The sequence below is a fragment of the Aphidius gifuensis genome, linkage group LG6 (genome assembly GCF_014905175.1).
Source record: "Aphidius gifuensis isolate YNYX2018 linkage group LG6, ASM1490517v1, whole genome shotgun sequence".
Lineage (NCBI taxonomy): Eukaryota > Metazoa > Arthropoda > Insecta > Hymenoptera > Braconidae > Aphidius > Aphidius gifuensis.
In genome coordinates this window covers 8,052,173-8,071,755 of record NC_057793.1, presented here as the reverse complement: position 1 = coordinate 8,071,755, position 19,583 = coordinate 8,052,173, and the positions used below count along the sequence as shown (strand labels likewise).

The following is a 19,583-nucleotide window of genomic DNA, read 5'->3' as shown; positions in this document are numbered from 1 at the left end:
ATTTTTCTCTGGCACTTTTAGAGAAAACCCCTTGAAAATATATAGGATATGTACGAATCGAAGGGCCAAGTGAGGTCCTGGCTTTGCTCCACATTTTTTATTATTTTACGAGCAGTCAACTTGGAATACTTTACTGATTTTTCAATAAAAAAAAAAAAAAAAAAAATCATTCTCTTCCTTTTTATTTCAACTATCTTATTCTTCAGTTGAATTTTTTTTTCTTCTATTATTTCTTCAATTAAGAAAAATATGTTTTGAATAATATACATAAATTAAATTAATTGTTTTTTCAGCTTGATAATTAGTTGAGAAAATGTAAAAATTCTTGACGCAAAATAATGAGAAAATAATTTATTTAAAAATAAATTATAAATATTGGTTTGAAGTTATGTTAATTAAAAATTCTAGTTAATTTTTGACAATAACAAGTGTTTAAGAATATATTGTTCAAAATGAATAATGTTAAATTTTAATGAGTAGTATAACACTTTGTGTTGTTTAATTTACTCTCGCCCAAGAGTCTCAGTGTACTTAAATGGATAAAAAGATTAATTTAGAAAATGTACTGTACTTATCGACAATGCTGTTAAAGAAAAAAAATAAATAAATAAAAAAACGAATCAGCAGCAGCAAAAAAACAAAATAATAAAACTTACGTATTTCATTAAAGTAGAAAGGATATTCTCCTGGAACAGAACAATTGAGTCGTGCTTTAAGAAAACTGGTCCATCTGTCACTGAAGGCATGGGGTCCACCTTTGTCATGTTGGCACACTCTTCCAACTCGTGAATAAACGGCCTGGAAAATTCATTAATAAAGTTGTATATGCGCAATTTAAAATGCCCCAAGCGTCAGGAAATTATTTTTTTTTTTATATATATATTTTTTAATGCCATCAAATTTAATCTCTTAAAATGGGGCCACAACCGCAAATAATAAAACCGTGACAAAGAAAATAGAGCAAAACAACAAATAAAAAAATTATCGAAAACAAATAAACAAACAATATAATAATAAAAAAAAAAAAGATACTTTGATATCTATTTGTGCACACGAAAACCTGATAATTCATAGTGCAATAGAGCGTACGGCCGGTGATAAAATTTTATGTATTATTTTTTCATTTATTTATTTATTTATCAATACTTACTTTTCCACAGTTCATATACTCCACTGCTGTTTCTTGATAAAAAAAGAATACATATTCTCCATAAGCAAAAGAGCTCACAAAATTTGGACCTAAAAATTGAAAAAATTAAATTAGCTATAAACGCATTAATAATTAAGAAGCAATATTTTTTTTTATGGCGAAATAAATACCATTTAGTTGATTGAGATCTGAACGTTCTGTACGAATTTTTTCACGATGAATCAGTGGTTCACCACCAGAAGAATCAGCAAGAGTAGCTGCATACAATTGTCCTCCTGATGAATAAAAAAAATAAGCATTAAATTTTATTAATTTTAATGAAAACTGTTTAAAATAATAACGAGAAATCAATAACACATGAATTGGAGTAATGAAACACTAAAATATTTCGATGAATAATGCATGTGATATATAAAACAGGGGAGGTAATTTTAAATTTGATATCTCAATTAATAAATAGCACATGTATACATATGTGTATGTATGCAATTTTCAAGTTCTTTTATGTGTCACAGCTCCCTCCCTTAATCTTTTAACTTAAAATGTACGAGGGCTGAAAAACGAAAATATATACCCTGACAAGTAGTATTTATATAACCACGAGGATAATGGCCGGGTTAGAAACCCCTAGATGAGGCAATGAATGGAGAACGAGAAGGTGAAAAAAAAGAAGAAAAAAATTAAAGGGTTTTAAAAAAAATATTTCTTTTTTTTTTATTTTTAAATAAAGAACTGAAAACTGAGTACACGTTGTGTTGGTAGCTAAAAATCTATGCGAGTCTGAGCAACACAAAATATATGGGTATCTGTATATATGTTTTATCCATCTACTTTTCCATTCCATCTACAACCCTCTACTCTGCATTAATACTTCTTCTATAATGTATAGTTATTTTTTTAATTTTTTTTATATTATTTTTATTATCGTATCATGTTCAGTTTTGTACTGTAATACAGCCCTGTATTATCATCATAACATATATAAATTAAACTCACCAGCAAATACAGCTGTGCTATTGTGTTGTGGATCATATGGACACAAACCAAGGCCATCAGTATCCTTTCCGCCGACATAAGCACCATTCTGTAACAATAAAAAAATAAAATAATTACAAATTTATCAAGGATATATTATAATTATTATTTCATTTATAATGTATAATAATAAATTTAATAAAATATATTTAAAAGTTAAAATATGAATAAAAATTAAATTTGATAAAAAAAAAATGACAAAAAAATGTGGGACAAGCCCAATTTCGTTGGGTGATGAGAACTGGGGTCAAGACCACCAAGTTCTCCAACACCAGGTTGTTTTTCTTCGTTGGGTCAGGAGATTTTACAGCGGAATTCGGGCCGTCCCGATCACGGCCATCTTATCCGCCAACTGACCAGTAATCCCTCGTTGGATCAGGGTTGTTTTACGCTGGAATCACAGTGACCGGTGCGGTACCGGTCACCCATCCAACAACTGACCAAGGGGTACGGTGCTTAACATACGACGAAACCGTACCCCAACTCGACGCTCAGAGCTACAGGCCCTGCGGCTATTTGCAAGTAAACAAAAGTCACATATAAACTAATTTTTATTTTTTTAAATAAAATTAATATTATTTTTAAGACGATAAATGTTTTAAATTTAAATACATAATAAACTCAAAAAATAGCAAGTAAAAAATAAATTACAAATTTAACAAAGATTTCCTGACACTATTTATTTAGCTTTACTTTTTCATTATCTATTAACAATAATAACAATGCTCGTAATTTTTCATACAACGAATAATTTCAATTAAAAATATCCGATCAAAAAATTTGTGTTCCAGATAACCTTTTTGATAACATTAATACTTTAATAATTTTTTCAAATGTTTAAATTGAAAATAAATGTTACTAAATACAGATTTAGCAAAAATTGATTTATTGATAACCAATACAAAACATCATTTTGTTTGAAAAATAAAAATTAAATAAATAAAACTCCTAGAATATTAAATGACACTTTTTTTACACATTGATAGACATAAAGTTGATTAAAAAAAACTTGGTTGAATAATTTACGAAAAAATATATATAAACTTTTTATACAAGAAAAAGTATATATATCAAGTGCCAATAACACCTGGAATATACATTCAAATATATATTCGATATATAAACTTCTGTAGCAATTTTTTTTTTATTTTTTCTTTTTAGTTGTTAAAACTGCTATATGAAAATCCGAGGGGATTAATAGATATATACGATGGCTTTTTTTTTTTTATCATATAAAATCCATGTATTGAAAAGAAAGACCAATGAATATAGAATTTGATACTTTAGCATGTGTATGTGTTGAACATGTATAGCTGAATATCGACTCGATGAGATATGGAAAAATGAAGATGATAAAAAATAGAAAAAAAAAAGAACGAAGAAGAAATACAGCGTTAAAAATCAACAGGAAGGAAAAATAATATTTAAAAAATAGAATAAAAAAAGAGCAACGATTTTTTTATTGACAGGTACATATATATATTTATCGATGAAAAGTAGAATCTAGAAAAAGAAATAGAGAGGTATCGAGGAGCAGATGAGCCGGATCAAGTTTTCGCATCGTGTTCAGTTTGATCCTGGTGGTTTGAGAGGGCGCAGAATAACTAGACATTTTTATTTATACTTTTATATGTATATATAACAAGTACTCATCCTTTGATGCTTACAGTCTGTATATAAAATACGTGCTATACATTTGTCGATACCTTGCACGCGATGTTTCAACTACTTATATCCTCCGACATTTTTTTTTTTTTTCTATTTTTTTTTTTTCTTTCTTGCTCTTTCTAAATAAATAAATAAATTCTCTTTTTATTTATTTTCTGCAGGTTTACAATTCGCGTGAGTAATACTAAAAGAAAATTTTCTTTGACAAATAAATGTTTACTTGCATTTTTTTTTTGTTTTTTATATTTACATTGGATCCTTGATAAAATATTGTAAAATCGATAATTTTATTTACTCATTATAACACGTTAAATAAAAATATATTCAAGTGATTTTTTGTTATTTAAAAGGCTTTAATTATTAACTAAAAAATACTAATTAATAAAATGATATTTTTCTTTTATTTTAGATATTTTTTCTTAATTTTAAATATTTTTTTTTTGTATTAAAAATATAAGGGTTGTAAGACTTTATAAGATTGTTTCATTGGCTTAAAAGTTTTGTAACAATTTCCAAGTAGTAAAATTATAATTTTCATAAAAATTTATATGTAAACTACTAAGGAATTTATTTAACAAAAAAAAAAACAGTAAAAAAATTCAAATAATACTTTGTAAAATGATGTGTAAAAAAAAAAGTTTTTATTCTATTTATAGAAATAATAATGTGACTTGTATGATGTGCGAATGTCAATTAAAATAAATTAATATAATTTAGAGTAAATTTTTTATGTCGAAATTTATATTATAAATAAGAAAATGAGTATGAGATGTAAGCCGTTATCTTGTGGGTGCAAGTTACTTAACTTTTCGCCTTCGCTTAGTTATCATTAATTTGAAAAGTTAGTACGAGTGTTGAACGTTCCAGCAGTTGCCAGGAAATTCACAGACTTCCTTAAATTTTTTTTTCCACAAAAAATTCTAAACAAACCTGGAAAAGTAATAAGTCTTCCACGTTGTTTTTTGTCTAACCCTAATTTCATTTGACAAACCAAAAAAAATACAGCCATTTTAATATAAATTGTATTAAAAAAAAAAAAAAAAATTTCTTTTCGTTTACACTTTTGTCTGTCAGCTTCTTGAAGGACAAAAAAAAAAAATAATTTTACCTTTAATTTTTATTATTTTTTCATGTCATTCAAGACACTATTTTTTCTCAGATAAATTGAAGATTTTCAAGAATCGTGTCGCATCAAGACGAAGAAAAAAAAAAAGTGTTAAACGTTAAAAAAAAAAAATAGAAAAAAGAAATAAAAAAATATAAAAAGTATGGAGTACGTAGACAAGAAAGAAAAATAAATCTTATCGGTTTTCTTTGGCAAGTAGTGTAAATCATTGGATTCGATGAAGTCAAAATCTAATGGACCATTTTTTAACCCTTAAATCGAAAAGAAGATAAAAATATTTCAAGACTTTACCACTAAGGTAAAACAAAATTACTTGATGTATTTATTGTTGCAATATTTTTATAATTGAATATTCTAAAAATATATGAATGATTGAGAATTTAATCAGTGGTTTTGTTAAATTTAAAATATGCTGTAAGGTTAATAGACAATGTAAAATATATATATCTAAATTTGAAATGTTAGAGGGCATGAATTGTTCAGGTTTTAAGGTGACCGCAAAAAAGGCATGCAAGCCAATCGAGCGTTTCAAATCGGCAAACGAACAAACGATATATCCGCATACCTACATTGCATTTTAGTTGCACATGCTGTTTATATATTCTCAATGATGATTCCAATTTTACTAAATAAAATTTACCACTTGCACAACAAGCTACATATTTTTTAAATTATATTTTCAGATTTTCTCTCTAAATTGATAATCTCTCCCTCTTTTTTTTACATTTAAAAATTTATATTGTTGGCTTTTTTTTTTTTTTTTTAAATTAAAGCATAAAGAAGTATTAAGGCATTTTATTCGAAATGAATTTCATCATTTTTTTATCAGAATATTCTCATTAAACAATCAAGCAAAATTGTGAACAATAAAAATCTTTTTTATTTTTATTTTTGTATTATAAAATTCAATTGATAACGTTATCAAAATATTTTATAATATAAATAAAAAATTATTTATGAACGACCGAAAAATGATTCTATTTATTTATAATATTTTTCATAAAATAAAGATACAATTTTTTTATTTTTTGATGTATAAATATGATTAGTATTTTTTTTTTTTTTTAAATGACAATTTGTGACATTTATTTTTATATTTATTTAGTTGACTTTTATTTGTTAAGACTAAAAATTATTATAGCAAAAAATGAATTATTGTCACTGACAGTTTTATGCTGTTTCATTTTTTTTACTGTCAAAATAAAAATACCCTGGGCATTAGTATCAAGTCTCGATTAGTGTCACAAATAAAGCTAAAAAAAAATCTCCTTTTTTTTAAAATAGTTTTTTATTTTTCAAAGTAATGAGTTTTAATTTTTTTTATATATCTAAATTTTATCTCAATTTCTGGGAATGAATAAAATATTATACTCGTTAAATATCTAGTTACACTGGATAATTTTATTTTTCATTTTATAAAAATAAAATAATGGTTTTCTGGAAAACAAATACTTTAGTTATTTGTCGATTACTTTTTTTAATACTTTATTAAATTTTTTAATACTAAAAGCAGAATTAATGGATAAATACTAATTGGCATTAATCATCAAAGAGATTATTCAGCAAAGTATAAGTAATCAAAATAAAAAAAGATTAAATATTTAATTTAAAAAAAATTTACAATAATGAAATTCAAAAAAATATTATAAACAATTATTTAGGATTATTTTAAAAATAAATATAATAATTTTTATTAATGAAATATATATTTTATATCGATAAATAATTACCATCACAAGTTAACACTTGAATATTCTGAAAAACTTTGACATATGTATTCAAACTATAAAAAAAAAAATTGAAAAAAAAAAAATAAATAAAGTGCATTATCATGTCACTCAAGGTATACATGTGATGGTTTGTGTTTTTGACATTTTCACATCATCCTTTCATTCTCTCTCGAGTTAATCAAAATATATAAAAGTTGTGAATAAATGTTAAACTTTAATTTAATAAGTGACAAGTTAAATTCATATAAAAATTAAAAATTTTATATTATTTATTATAGATAAATAAATAAATGAATTTATCATTATGAAAAAAAAAAAAAATGATATATATTTATAGTAAATTTGAGGAAGGTCATTGCACGGAATGGCCACTCGGAAAAAGCTCGTCATGAATCCGCAGTATACACATCAGTGTCGAGAGAAAATGTTTGTTGGTGCAAAACTGCAAAATAGAGGGTAGTTTAAGTAAGGCAATAGATATATATATATAGAAAAATATATAAAGGTAAATAAGAGGGTGAAAAGCTCGTCTGTTCGTCCAGTAAGATACACAAACGGAAGGAAACAGACACGATGAAGAAGGCCAAGAGTTACGAAAAGGTAAACGTGACCAGCATAAATTGGAAATAACCGTTCGTTTTAGTTCGTTTTGGTCCGTTACCGGTGGGTGATTTACTTCCGGCGGAACAAACCGACACTCTTCACTGATATAAATATATATATATAGAAAATTGAAAACATATATGTTTATAAATAAATAATAAAACTATATGAAAATAAAAATGACAGGCGTGACTATATATACAGGTATACCTTCACTAGATTGCTCTTTTTGAGATTTAAAATTAAAAAATTTTTTTATTTATTTATTAAATTTACAATAAAAATTCCATGTTCTTTTATGATAAAAAAATAAATGTGAGTTTACTGCACTTTTATGTAAAATATGTGATGAAACATCAAAATAAATAATTTTTTAAGTAAAAAATTACCGGATATACACGTTGATTCCGGTGTTTTGTGATAAAAAAAATATTTATTAATTGCTGATGCTTATTAAACAAATAACTGAGGTAAAAAAAATGAAATAAAATCTCACTGGCCTTCGTCTGTCGAAATCAAACTGGAAATCATTGAAATTTCTGATATTTTTTGTTTTTTTTTTCCTCAAATCATTTTACTGAAATCATGTGAGTTTTTGCAAAATCACGTAAAGTCACATATGAAATTGTGAATTACCCGAAATCAATATTGCCAAATAAAAAAATTGTTTGAATAATAATAATTTGTGTGAATAATTTTTCTTTTTCAATGAACTTTAATAAATCTTGAAATAAATTTAGTCATGTAAAATTTGACTTGAAATAAATGATTATAAAATTTTTAAAATCACTTGAAATCACATGGTTTCATTGTGATTCATTGAAATCAAATGAAATATTAATTTTTTGAAATTACACAAAAATCAACTTTAAATAACTCAAAAATTATTTTGTTTTTAAAATCACTTGTCCCTCCAAAGTTTTAGTAACTATCCCCTCGATATTTGAAAAAAAAAAAAACAAAAAAACAAAACGTACTATTTAATGTTAAAATAAAGAAAAAAAAAAATAATCAAATAAATGAATATAAAATTTAGAGTACATCTGAAAAGTCGTAATAACAATTTCCTTGTCCCTTTAAAGCTGTAGTAAACATCCCCTTGAATTTTAAATAGCATAATTATTTTATTTTTTCTTTTTATATATCTTTTGTAAAAATAATAATATGCGGATAGTAATTATTATTTTGGAATTTGTTTAGTTGATGATATCAAGTATATACATATAAATAATGAGATTAATGCTTTACTTGGTGAACTGCAGCATATATCGAATTATCCAGTTTGATGAGGCGTGATTCTACCAAGTTATGTATATACAACGGAGATGTTTCGGTTTGCATGTATACATACATTCAAGGGCTCAAGTATGATAAAATTGTAACAGATATATATATGCATATATTGTGTTGACATATATGTATATTGATGCAATAGATATTATTGCCACATGTATGGCAGATGGATGTTTGGCATGTGATCGTGGTGGTGGTACGCACAATGGAAGCATGCAAGAGTCGAGAGGTGGTGTATTATATTCAGCATATGTATATACGCTGAATATATATAGCAATAGATTTACAAGTACATATACATAAATGCACAATGCACAGGGGCTAGTTGGCTATAATCCAAAATACTGCTTTGACAATCTATATATGTATAAAGTTGAAACTTTTCTCTGCACTATCAGTCGAGATCTCTGGACAGCTTGGCTATTTTTTTTTTTTTATTATTATTATTTTCTCATTCGCACTTTTGTGATATTGACGATATTATATACATTGGAGGGTGGTGGTTGGTATTAAGTTTATATATATGAACATCTAATCCAAAAACCATCTGACGCAAAATAAAAAAACATGAAAAGTTCAACGAAAGGTTGAATCTCTATATGAATCGAGCTTAAAATGGGTGATGAAAAATGAACAAAAAAAAAAAGACGTTATATACAGAGTAAAAAGAGAAATGAAATAAAAAAAAAAATAAAAACGTTAGAGTAGCATTGAACTCACAAAGAACTAAAGTACGTATATACACTTTAACATGATATAAAAACGAAAAATAAAATATTGTAAAAAAAAGAATAAATATAAATAATATTCAACTTTTTAGAATTTTTTTTTTTCATGTGTGTATTATATTTGAATGATGCTCGATCTGAACACATGTATGAAAATATATGTATATGTATAAAATGCACTTTTGAAATTTGATAGAATCGATCTATCAAGTTTTCGGCATTCCATCAGCGAATATGCCACATTTGTGGCTTAAAATTGAACGATGAAAGATTGATTGTGAAGTTGAGAAAAAAATAAAATCAATAAAATAATGATGATGCATTTTAAAAGGAAAAAAATTGGAGAGAAAATTTAATAGAAAAATTAAGTGTATTGGATAATTTTTATATGCTCAAAAAATTATAATTCATTTGAGTAAATATTTTAGATAAATATTAATTAAATGGTTTAAATCAAATGAAAAATATATTTGAAAAAATAAATCATTTATTTGAATAGTTTCATTTTTTTTTTTTTTAACGAAATAAATATTAATTTGTATGAAAAATAAATTAAATATTTAAAGTAAATAAATGATTATTTGTAATTATTATTACATAAAAAAATTGAAAAAATAAATTTAATATTTATTATTTATTTAATAAAATGTAGTATGAAAATTTTTTGAAATTATTATAGAAAAAAAAAAGTCAAAATTCAAGTATATAAATTTTTGAAATTTATTTTTATAATTTCAAATAAAATTTATTAACCACAAATAAATTAATATTTAAAAAAAAATAATTTTCATATTTTTCATCAAATAAACAATTAACCTTGTAATTTTAATTTCAAATAATTTACTTTATTTTTTGTTAATTAAATTTTCATTTATCTCAAATAAATATCAAATGAATTAATTAATTTTTGTGTAGATATTAAATTTGATACGGATGCAATACAAAATACTTGAAAATAAATGACAATCGATACAACTCGATCAAGCAGTAGTTGTAAATTCAGCGAAATTTCAAGTGATTTTGAATACTCGATAGGCCACATATATGTCGATAATACAAACAAATTTTCAAATATTTACATCCCAGTTAATTAGGTTAGTTACCAACAACTTAATACCTCAAAATTAAATTTTCAAAAATATTTCAATTAAATTATTTTTTCAAACAAACTACATGAGCTTTAAATTTCCATATCAAATATAATTTCCTTCTTTTAAAAATCTTAATTATTAAATTAAAAAAAAATACGTAATTTTATTTTATAAATATTGCGCAAAGTAAAGTTATCTCTTCCATGTATCATTTTTTATTTTTTTTTTCAAGATTTTAAAAATATACGACATGGTTAATGTTGTGCAAAAAGTGAAGCAGCTTTTTTCCTCTCCAGATAAATACATATATATTTCTAGTTGCATAGATGCATATGGTGAGATTGACAAAGAGAGAGAGAGAGAGCAGATTACAGTTGCAAAAAAATATATCCGTCAAAGTGCCTTGGAGGGTCATGAAGCGATTCACGTTTGCGCGCGTACTTTAAAAAAAAAAAAAAAAGCTCCAAGTCAAGTATCGAGAGAGAGGACAAGGTGTGTGCACAAGAGTGGAAATGAAAAAAAAAAAATATATATATAATACATGGGAAAAAGCCTGATGGGCTAGTAAAGGGTAAAAGAGCTATATTACTTTGTCGTTTAAAGTTAAAATGAGCTCATACTATAGGCAACAAGTTTTCAAGAAATTGTCTATGTACATGTAAGTTGATGTAATTATATAAATATGACTCTATACATTATATATATATTTAAATTTAAACAACGAATTTATATTTGCATAGATAACATATTGTTAATAATAATAAAAAATATAAAAAAGTCAAATAAAGTAACATCAGTAACAATGAATAATAAATCAAACTTTTTTCATTTTTAATTTAAATGATATTTGTATCATGCTCACAATATCAATGCAAACAATTCATTCAACTGTCATGTCTATCAAAGTGTAAAAGGTCAGTTATCTATTATTTATAATTTTTTTTAATTCAACTTTTCTATTGTTCATTTACATATATGCATGTGATAATGACTTTTATTTATATAATTTTTTAACATTCAATTTAAAAATATGAAAATTAAATTTAAATATTAATAAAAGATCAATGAAATATTTAATATTTTGGAAATAAAAAAATTGTAAAATTCAATTGATAATTAAATTTAAAAGTTGAGTGAAAAAAAAAATTAATTAATTATTTAAACTACGTCATTTTATGATACAACTAATTAATGAAAATTCATGAGCACAGAAATTGACCTATTTTTTTTTTATTTTTTTATGTCACTCGACATCATCGCTCGGTATATTATAATTTACATTCTACATCACTCATCATACATACCTCAAATCCACGATAATATTACCGCGAATAATCAAGTAAATAAATTTTTTTTTTTGTCGTTTATAAAAATATATAAAATAAAGATAATAAAATTTTAAATAGTGATGAATTGATAATGATAAAAAAGAATATAGAAAAATCTAAAAAATAAATATAGAAAGGGCTAGAAAATAAATATATTTTTAGAGATATTTTTTTTTTCTTTCTAAAATAAGTGATGGTACATGTACATGTGTCAAATTCTCGAGCATTACGTCACTCAATTAGCAACAATGCTTCATGCTGTGAATTGCAACGCATTGAACCACGGCTAAAATTCGATATCACATCCGACTAAAATTTCAATTCCACTGGGTCACTTGTAATCCACAAAATACATTTAATTTAACCACTTCAAAATAAAGCCAATAAATTTTTTTTTTTTTTACTTTTAATATTATCATTGACTATCTGTCAAATGAATTTGAAAATTTATCAACCAAATAATACCCGTGCATTATGAGTGGAAAAATTCTTCCGAGTGTTATTTTAAAAATTTAAAAATGTTTTTATATATTTTATAAGAGTATAAAGATATTTTAAAATGAAGAATTTTAATATTTTTAAAACAATTTAATATTTAAATATTTGTTTTAATATTAAAAAGGATAAATAATTTATTTTTTTAAACTTACTTTTATGGTGAATTGACGACACTGAGGCTTGTAAGCATTCGTTCCACATGCTAAAAATTTATCAGGACTTTGACGACCAAAAACACGAACGTAGTTTTGACAATCATCTTCATTTCTTCCTTTCAGGTAACACAATTCACGATGAGCACCTGTACTTGTCCATTGGACTCGCTGAAAAAAATAATTAAATTAAATAAATTTTTTGCAAGTATTTTTATATTTATTTCACGAATGAATACACATTATTTAAATAAATTTTTTTTTAAAATAAAATCTTATATAAATAAAAAGAGAATTTATATTTTATTATTTTATAAACTAAAAAATAAAAATAATTAAAATAATGATAATATTTAAAGCGCTGAATTTTAAATGTATAAAAGAAATTTGATGAAAAGCATTTAAAAATTCAAGGCATACAAAAGCGTCTGTCAAGGTATAAAATTGTAGATTTTATTTCTAGTATGCAGTGTGGTGCTTCTTTACCCCTAATTAGAATACTATAGTATACCACATCCTGATATATACGTATATGCACACAGTTGTATAATATTCTTACACGAATACCATGATATCAAGTTGAGTTAAAGCACACAGACGACAGTTGCTTGGTGATACTATATACTCGTGCCTCTAAAACTTTAAACCACAAAATCGCACTGAATATTCAACGGCTTATATACACGAGTTTCACCAAAATTTTACTCCCTTTTTGCTCTTTTTTTTTTCACCCAGCAACTACTAACACGTTCACAATTATTTTTTTACCGAAAAAAAAATTGAAATTACACGGATTTTGTTTTTATAAATAATTTTTTTAATAGTATTTTTTTCATTATTTTACTATTATATATTTGTAATTTATGGCTAACTATTTATTACAAATATTAACGCAAGTGTACCATTTTAAATGTTATAGAAAGCCATGAGATATTTTTAAAATTAAAATGAATAATTATAAAAATAATAGACAAGCATAGTTTAACATGTAAACATAATGATGATTATGATGATTTAAAATTTGTCGAAAAATAATTATGACAAGAGTATGATCATTCCGCATTTAAAAATTTATTTATTTCTTTTTTTTTGCAAATTTACTATTATCCATATATCTTGGATAAATTGAAAATTAATTAATTCATCATCGTATTGTAATGACTCGCTGTTATTATTATTTCAAATTTAATTTTTATTAATGTTTTCATAATTATTCAATAATATTCAAATAATTAATATCATCCAAATATCGTCCAAATCTCCATTCTCCACTCTACTTGCTCTTAATATAAGGCTGTTTTCATTACTATGCACAAAGCTGAACCTGAAGACAACAATTGCAACAATTCATGAAAACAACTTTATGCAAGTAGAGTAGGGTAATGTGACATGCGCATCGCTGTCTTTGTGCATTTTAGCAGTGTTCAGCAGTGAAAATTATTCATAATAAAATCCAATTATTTCAATAACAACTAATTATAAAAAAAGTTAATAATTTAATTAAAAAAAATTAGAATAATGTTTAAGAAAGGATCACAAAAAAAAAATAATATTGTCTTTTAATTATCAAATCTAATTATTTGTCTAACTAACATAACCTCCATGGCTTCTTGACCAGCGGAGGTTGCACAAATTCATTGCGGGTGTTGCGGGGCGCTTCTGACGTATATAATTACCTAGCTCCCTTGACAGTATATAATTATTTATCAAATATTTAAAATTTATTTATTGGATTTTTTAACTGAAGATTAATAAAAAATGAAGACTACTCCACGTGGTCAGATAAATATGGAGACTGGAATCACCGTAGAAGAATTGAAATCTCCATGCTATAGTGTAAGTTTTAAATTATATGTATATTATATTATATCCAGATCAAGTAAATAGTCGCAAATTAATAAATAACAAAAGCCAAATTAAAGTCAAAAGTCAATTTATCAATACATCAATATTTCATATTAATATTAGAAGTTTTTATTATCTATTAATTATTAAATTTATATTTAAGAAAATAAGACGGAAAATGTATCAATTAAATACGCAAATAATAAAATAATTTTTTCCTTACAGCCTCCTGCAAAGAAAAGAAAACGTAAGCACGATAATATTTACATGGAGACTGGTTTCAGTCAAAAAGAATGGGAAGTCGTATCAATTTTAGTAAAAGTAGGTTTTAAATTATATCTTTATGTTATATCAAGATCAAGGTAATAGTTGCATAGGTAATAGTTAGTTATTTTTCATTTTAAATAAAATCATTTTATATTTTTTTTTAATTGAAAATACTAATAATTAATTAAAAAGACAAAAACAGTCAACTGACTGCATTCGGATGACTGTAGTGACTAGTAAGTGACTAGTAATGACTAATTCACTAATAAAATAATTTTTTTCTTATAGCATTCTGCAAAAAACAATGTGTCTTTAAATAATGATATTGCTGTTAAAATTGATAGGGGTGTTAATGATTATGATGATTTTAAAAAATCTATTGACGTTGGTACTGATGAAGACTCTTTCTGTTGTAATTGTCCTGAAGTTAGAAATTATGTAAATAATAATAATGATGTTGCTAATATTGAAAAATCTAAAATAAAACGTCTGGAGATTGTAATGACAATGCCTTGTATGCGTGTATTCAACATGCATCAACTATTGGTTAATGATTCACGACTCGAAAAAAGTAAGAAAATATTAATTAAATATTATATTATATATAAAAAATACTAACGATGATATTTAATTGATTTTTCAGTATACTTAGATGAACAGAATCATTTTATTGAGTCACGCTATAAATCATACAGATTTATTAAGGGTAATGCTCGATCAGATGATGAATTACATGAAAAAGCAAATGATTTTAAATACCTAATTAATCTTTGTGGATATCATTTAAAATGTCTAAATGTAGAAGCGTATCCTTTTTCTCAAATAATGCCATTGATTAATTCTCATTGTCCTAATATCATAGAACTTACATTAAAATTCAAAGAAATTAAAAGTCAAGATTTTGAAAATGTTTTTTCTAATATGTCTCATATTGAAATACTGAGAATTAATTGGCAATGTAAAAATTCAAATTTACCATTGACTTTAATCAAGTCATTGGAACAAGTTGGTGTAACCTTAAAAGAGTTAAGCTTTTCACGAGATCCAAGCCAAAATTATATCTGTTTACCAGATTCATTGGTTTCCGTAAGTTTAAATTTTACTTAAATATTACAGTAAAAAATTTTTATCTTATTTTTAATTAATAATTTATTTGTTTTTCAGGTATTTCCTCAATTAATCGCTTTGAAAAAATTGAAGATAATTAATTTTAAACCAAGCCAATCATTACTTCAGTCGATAGGAGAAATAAAAAATTTGTCTCATCTAAGATTCATGTGTTCTTGGCTAAACAATGATCCAGTATTTGATAAAACAATTAATATGTATCCAATTGGAAATTTGCAAAATCTTGAGACGTTGTATATTAATTATGATTGTGGTGTTACAGATGAATTTTTAATTAATCTTTGTAATAATTCTAAAAAATTAACACACTTGGATATAATTGGTAAAAATATAACTGATTATGGTATGATTGCACTTAATAATTTAAAACAATTAGAATCACTGAAATTTAATTTAAATGGATTAGAAAAAAATGACTTTATTACTGATCAATCAATTCAATGTTTAGTTTATGAAAAATTAGAATACTTGCATTTATCTAATTGCACTAGAATCACTGATAAATCAGTGCTTGAACTTTTTAAAAATTTGCCAAGTTTACAAATTTTATATGTTAGAAATACTAAGGTAACTTTTGATGTTATCAAAGACATGTTACAAATAACGGAATATCATAAAAGACCAATCTATGTTTATGTATCTTTTGAAGATCGATATGATATCTTTAAATTATTAACGCTATCAGGTGTTTTTTTTAAGTCAAATTTTAATACACGGAAATACATCGATATAATGATCTAGATATATTCACTATTTTGAATATGAAAAAAAATAAACAAGCTACAATGGTACAAAAGCTACAAACCAAAAAAGTACTAGTTGTCTAGTTAACATGATTAATTATGACTATTAATCAATAATAGTTAACATATTTATATATTTATTAGTAAAAACATAATAATTAAACTATAAGCTTAATATTTTTTATCTAATAAATATGATAAATAATTTTTAAATATTGTTTTTTTCTTTTTTTTCTGTATTTTAACTGAATAAAATTATTCAAAATAATATTATTTACAAAAATGTAATTCCAAGTGTATCGCATAAATAAATAAATAAATATTGTATTTAAAAATTGATTTTTTTTTTGCAAATTTACTATTATTTAGAAATTAATTATTTTTTTAATAGTATTTTTTATTATATCACTATTATACTTGTAAATATTTACGATAAACTAATGCAGAGAAAAAATTTACGTAAGTAAACAATCTTAAAATTGAATATCTTGGTTAAAAAATTTACCCAAAGAAAAAAAAAATATAAACATCATTTAGCTTGTGTTGTTGGTATAAAAAATCACGAGATATTTAAAATTAAAATGAATAATTATAAAAATAATATACAAGCATAGTTTAACATGTCGACATAATGATGATTATGATGATTTAAAATTTGTCGAAAAATAATTATGACAAGAGTATGATCAGCACGATAAATAAATAAATATTCCATTTAAAAATTTATTTATTTTTTTTTTTTGCAAATTTACTATTATCCATATATCTTGGATAAATTGAAAATTAATTTATTTAAAAATTAATTAATTCATCATCGTATTGTAATGACACGCTGTTATTATTATTTCAAATTTAATTTCTATTCGTATTTTCATTTTCTAAATGTAATTTATTAAATGATTATTTATTTAATTTATTTAAATAATTATCATCATTATCTTTGATAAATTTGTAATGAATTTATTTCTCCACTTGCTATAAATGTATATTTCGTTTTTTATTTCTTCGAGGCGTATTTTTGACATGTAGGAAGCAAAAACCTCTGAAACAAATGTACAAGTGTTCAGAACTAGTGGGATGATCGTATCAAAGAAGCCGTATATCGTTGTTACAGTTTACCATATAGTACGTATACTAATATGTGAAAAACGTTGTATTACTACTCTAGCAAAAAATTTTTTCAGTGTAATATAAGATACTTAAATATAAAATACAATTAAATTATTAAATTAAATTATAAATAATAATTTATAAAGCATATTAAGTAACTCAATAAAATTATCTAGTTCATTTAATAATTTAATAAAAATAAAATAATAATATGATAAATATAATTTATCTTGATACTAGATATATATTTTTATTTACAATAAATCACAATATAAAAAGAAAATAGGAGAAAAAAAATAACATTAATATTAAATTAAAATAGTGATAGTAGATAAGCATTATTTTTAACACGCGTTTATATAATATACGTGTGTGTATGTGTGCATGTGACTTTTTTTTTATTTATTTTTTCAATTTTTTATTCTTGTATAAATGACTAATGGCATGGAATAATTGCACTGAAGCTAAAACTATATAGACCCTACTCTAGACACTATACTTTGTACACATTAAACGTTATAAAACATATATATATTATATAACAGTGCATGTAGCACGTTCCTGCTTTATACGGTAAATAGATTAAATTTGCCCCATCTATCCCTTTTGTCAGACGCGACAAGCGGAAATAGGTAAAGGTGGGTGAAGTGTGTACACTATATACATGTATCTACCCTGCATCTACCATCAGCTAAAATTTCTCTTCCCTGTTTTACGTGCGTTTCACAAGACCTTCATCTACCTTCGTACAAAATAAAAAAAAATCCAAATAATTTAATTTAAAGAAAAAACAAAAAAAAAATATAATAAATTGATAAACGTATATATAATTAAATAGATTTTTTCCAAGTTTACAAAAAGCATATCTCCATATTTATTTTTGCCACAATTTTTTTATCATTTTTTTTTTTTTTTTTTTTTTTGTTTTACGTTATGCAAACAATGCAAAAAAATAATTAAAATTAAAAAAAAAAAAAAAAAAAAACGTATGTATTTGTTGATAATGTTAAACAGACGTATCTCCATTGACTTGGTAATTTTTACCTTTAATTTTTTAAATATTTAAATGTGAAAAAAGCGCATGTCAAATTGACATATTTCTCGTTGCTGTTAATCATGCTGGAGATACGCCTATTTACTTTTAACACATGTGACATACGTCTTTTTACTATTGATAAATTTTTAACTACTAATAATCTTGTAGTGTGATAGAAAATTCATTTGCCAAAATAATTTTTAATCATACCTTTTTTGACCTTTCAAAAAAAAAAAAAATTTGCAAAAAGGGCACTTGTGCTCATTTAATTTTAATTCAATGATTAAAAAGATAGAGAGTATATACAGACGGGAAAAAAAATTAAAGCAAGGGTGAATGATGATGAGTGATATGAGGTGTGGATGCATAAAAAGATGCGGATAAAAGTGACGGGATTATAGGCTGATGTGAAATAGATTTAATTTGCAATGAAAGTCCCCCTTTGACGTACTGACATTAACCGAAAATAGATGGATAAATCGTGACTACACAAACGTTGAGTGTGATGTTGTTTTAGTGATATATATTTTGACTTGTCTTTTATTATAAATCAACTATGCTGCGCACTTATCTCTCTTCAATCCTTTTTTAATTTTAATTTTTAAAAATTAAATTTATTCATCGCTCATCTCGATATATCGCTAGATCAATATATCAATTACTTATTTATTCAACAGTCAATTATTTGTTTATTTAAAATTACGTATGACAAAGATTAGGTCTAGTACGTGAGAATTATTGACTTGGTCATAACGGAACAACTTGTCAGCTTTTTTACATATATATTGTTATTTTTCATCACGTTGTCAATTTTAACAATAAATACTTATAATATTACATCAACCGTTAGACATATTACTAATTTTTTTTTTTCTATTATTTACCTATTTATTTGTATTAAAATTATTAATACCGTTAAAATTATTTGCAGTTACATATATATTTGTTATTTTAAACAAAAAATATCAATTTATTTTTACTCAAAAATAATAATATAATTTTTTTTAATTCAAGAGTTATATATAAATATTATTTTATTTTTATAAAAATTT

General features: G+C 24.2%; 1 protein-coding gene across 1 annotated transcript in view; it reads right to left on the bottom strand.

The window, feature by feature from the left end:
• Window positions 1–19,583, bottom strand: part of LOC122859308 (semaphorin-1A-like) — a 99,995-nt gene that overhangs the window by 7,186 nt on the left and 73,226 nt on the right. The window contains exons 5-9 of the mRNA XM_044162768.1: window positions 12,403–12,573; window positions 2,147–2,234; window positions 1,321–1,425; window positions 1,151–1,239; window positions 657–798 (exon numbers count right to left, since the gene is read on the bottom strand). Coding sequence (XP_044018703.1) covers window positions 657–798; window positions 1,151–1,239; window positions 1,321–1,425; window positions 2,147–2,234; window positions 12,403–12,573 — 595 coding nt within the window. The remainder of the gene's footprint in view (window positions 1–656; window positions 799–1,150; window positions 1,240–1,320; window positions 1,426–2,146; window positions 2,235–12,402; window positions 12,574–19,583) is intronic.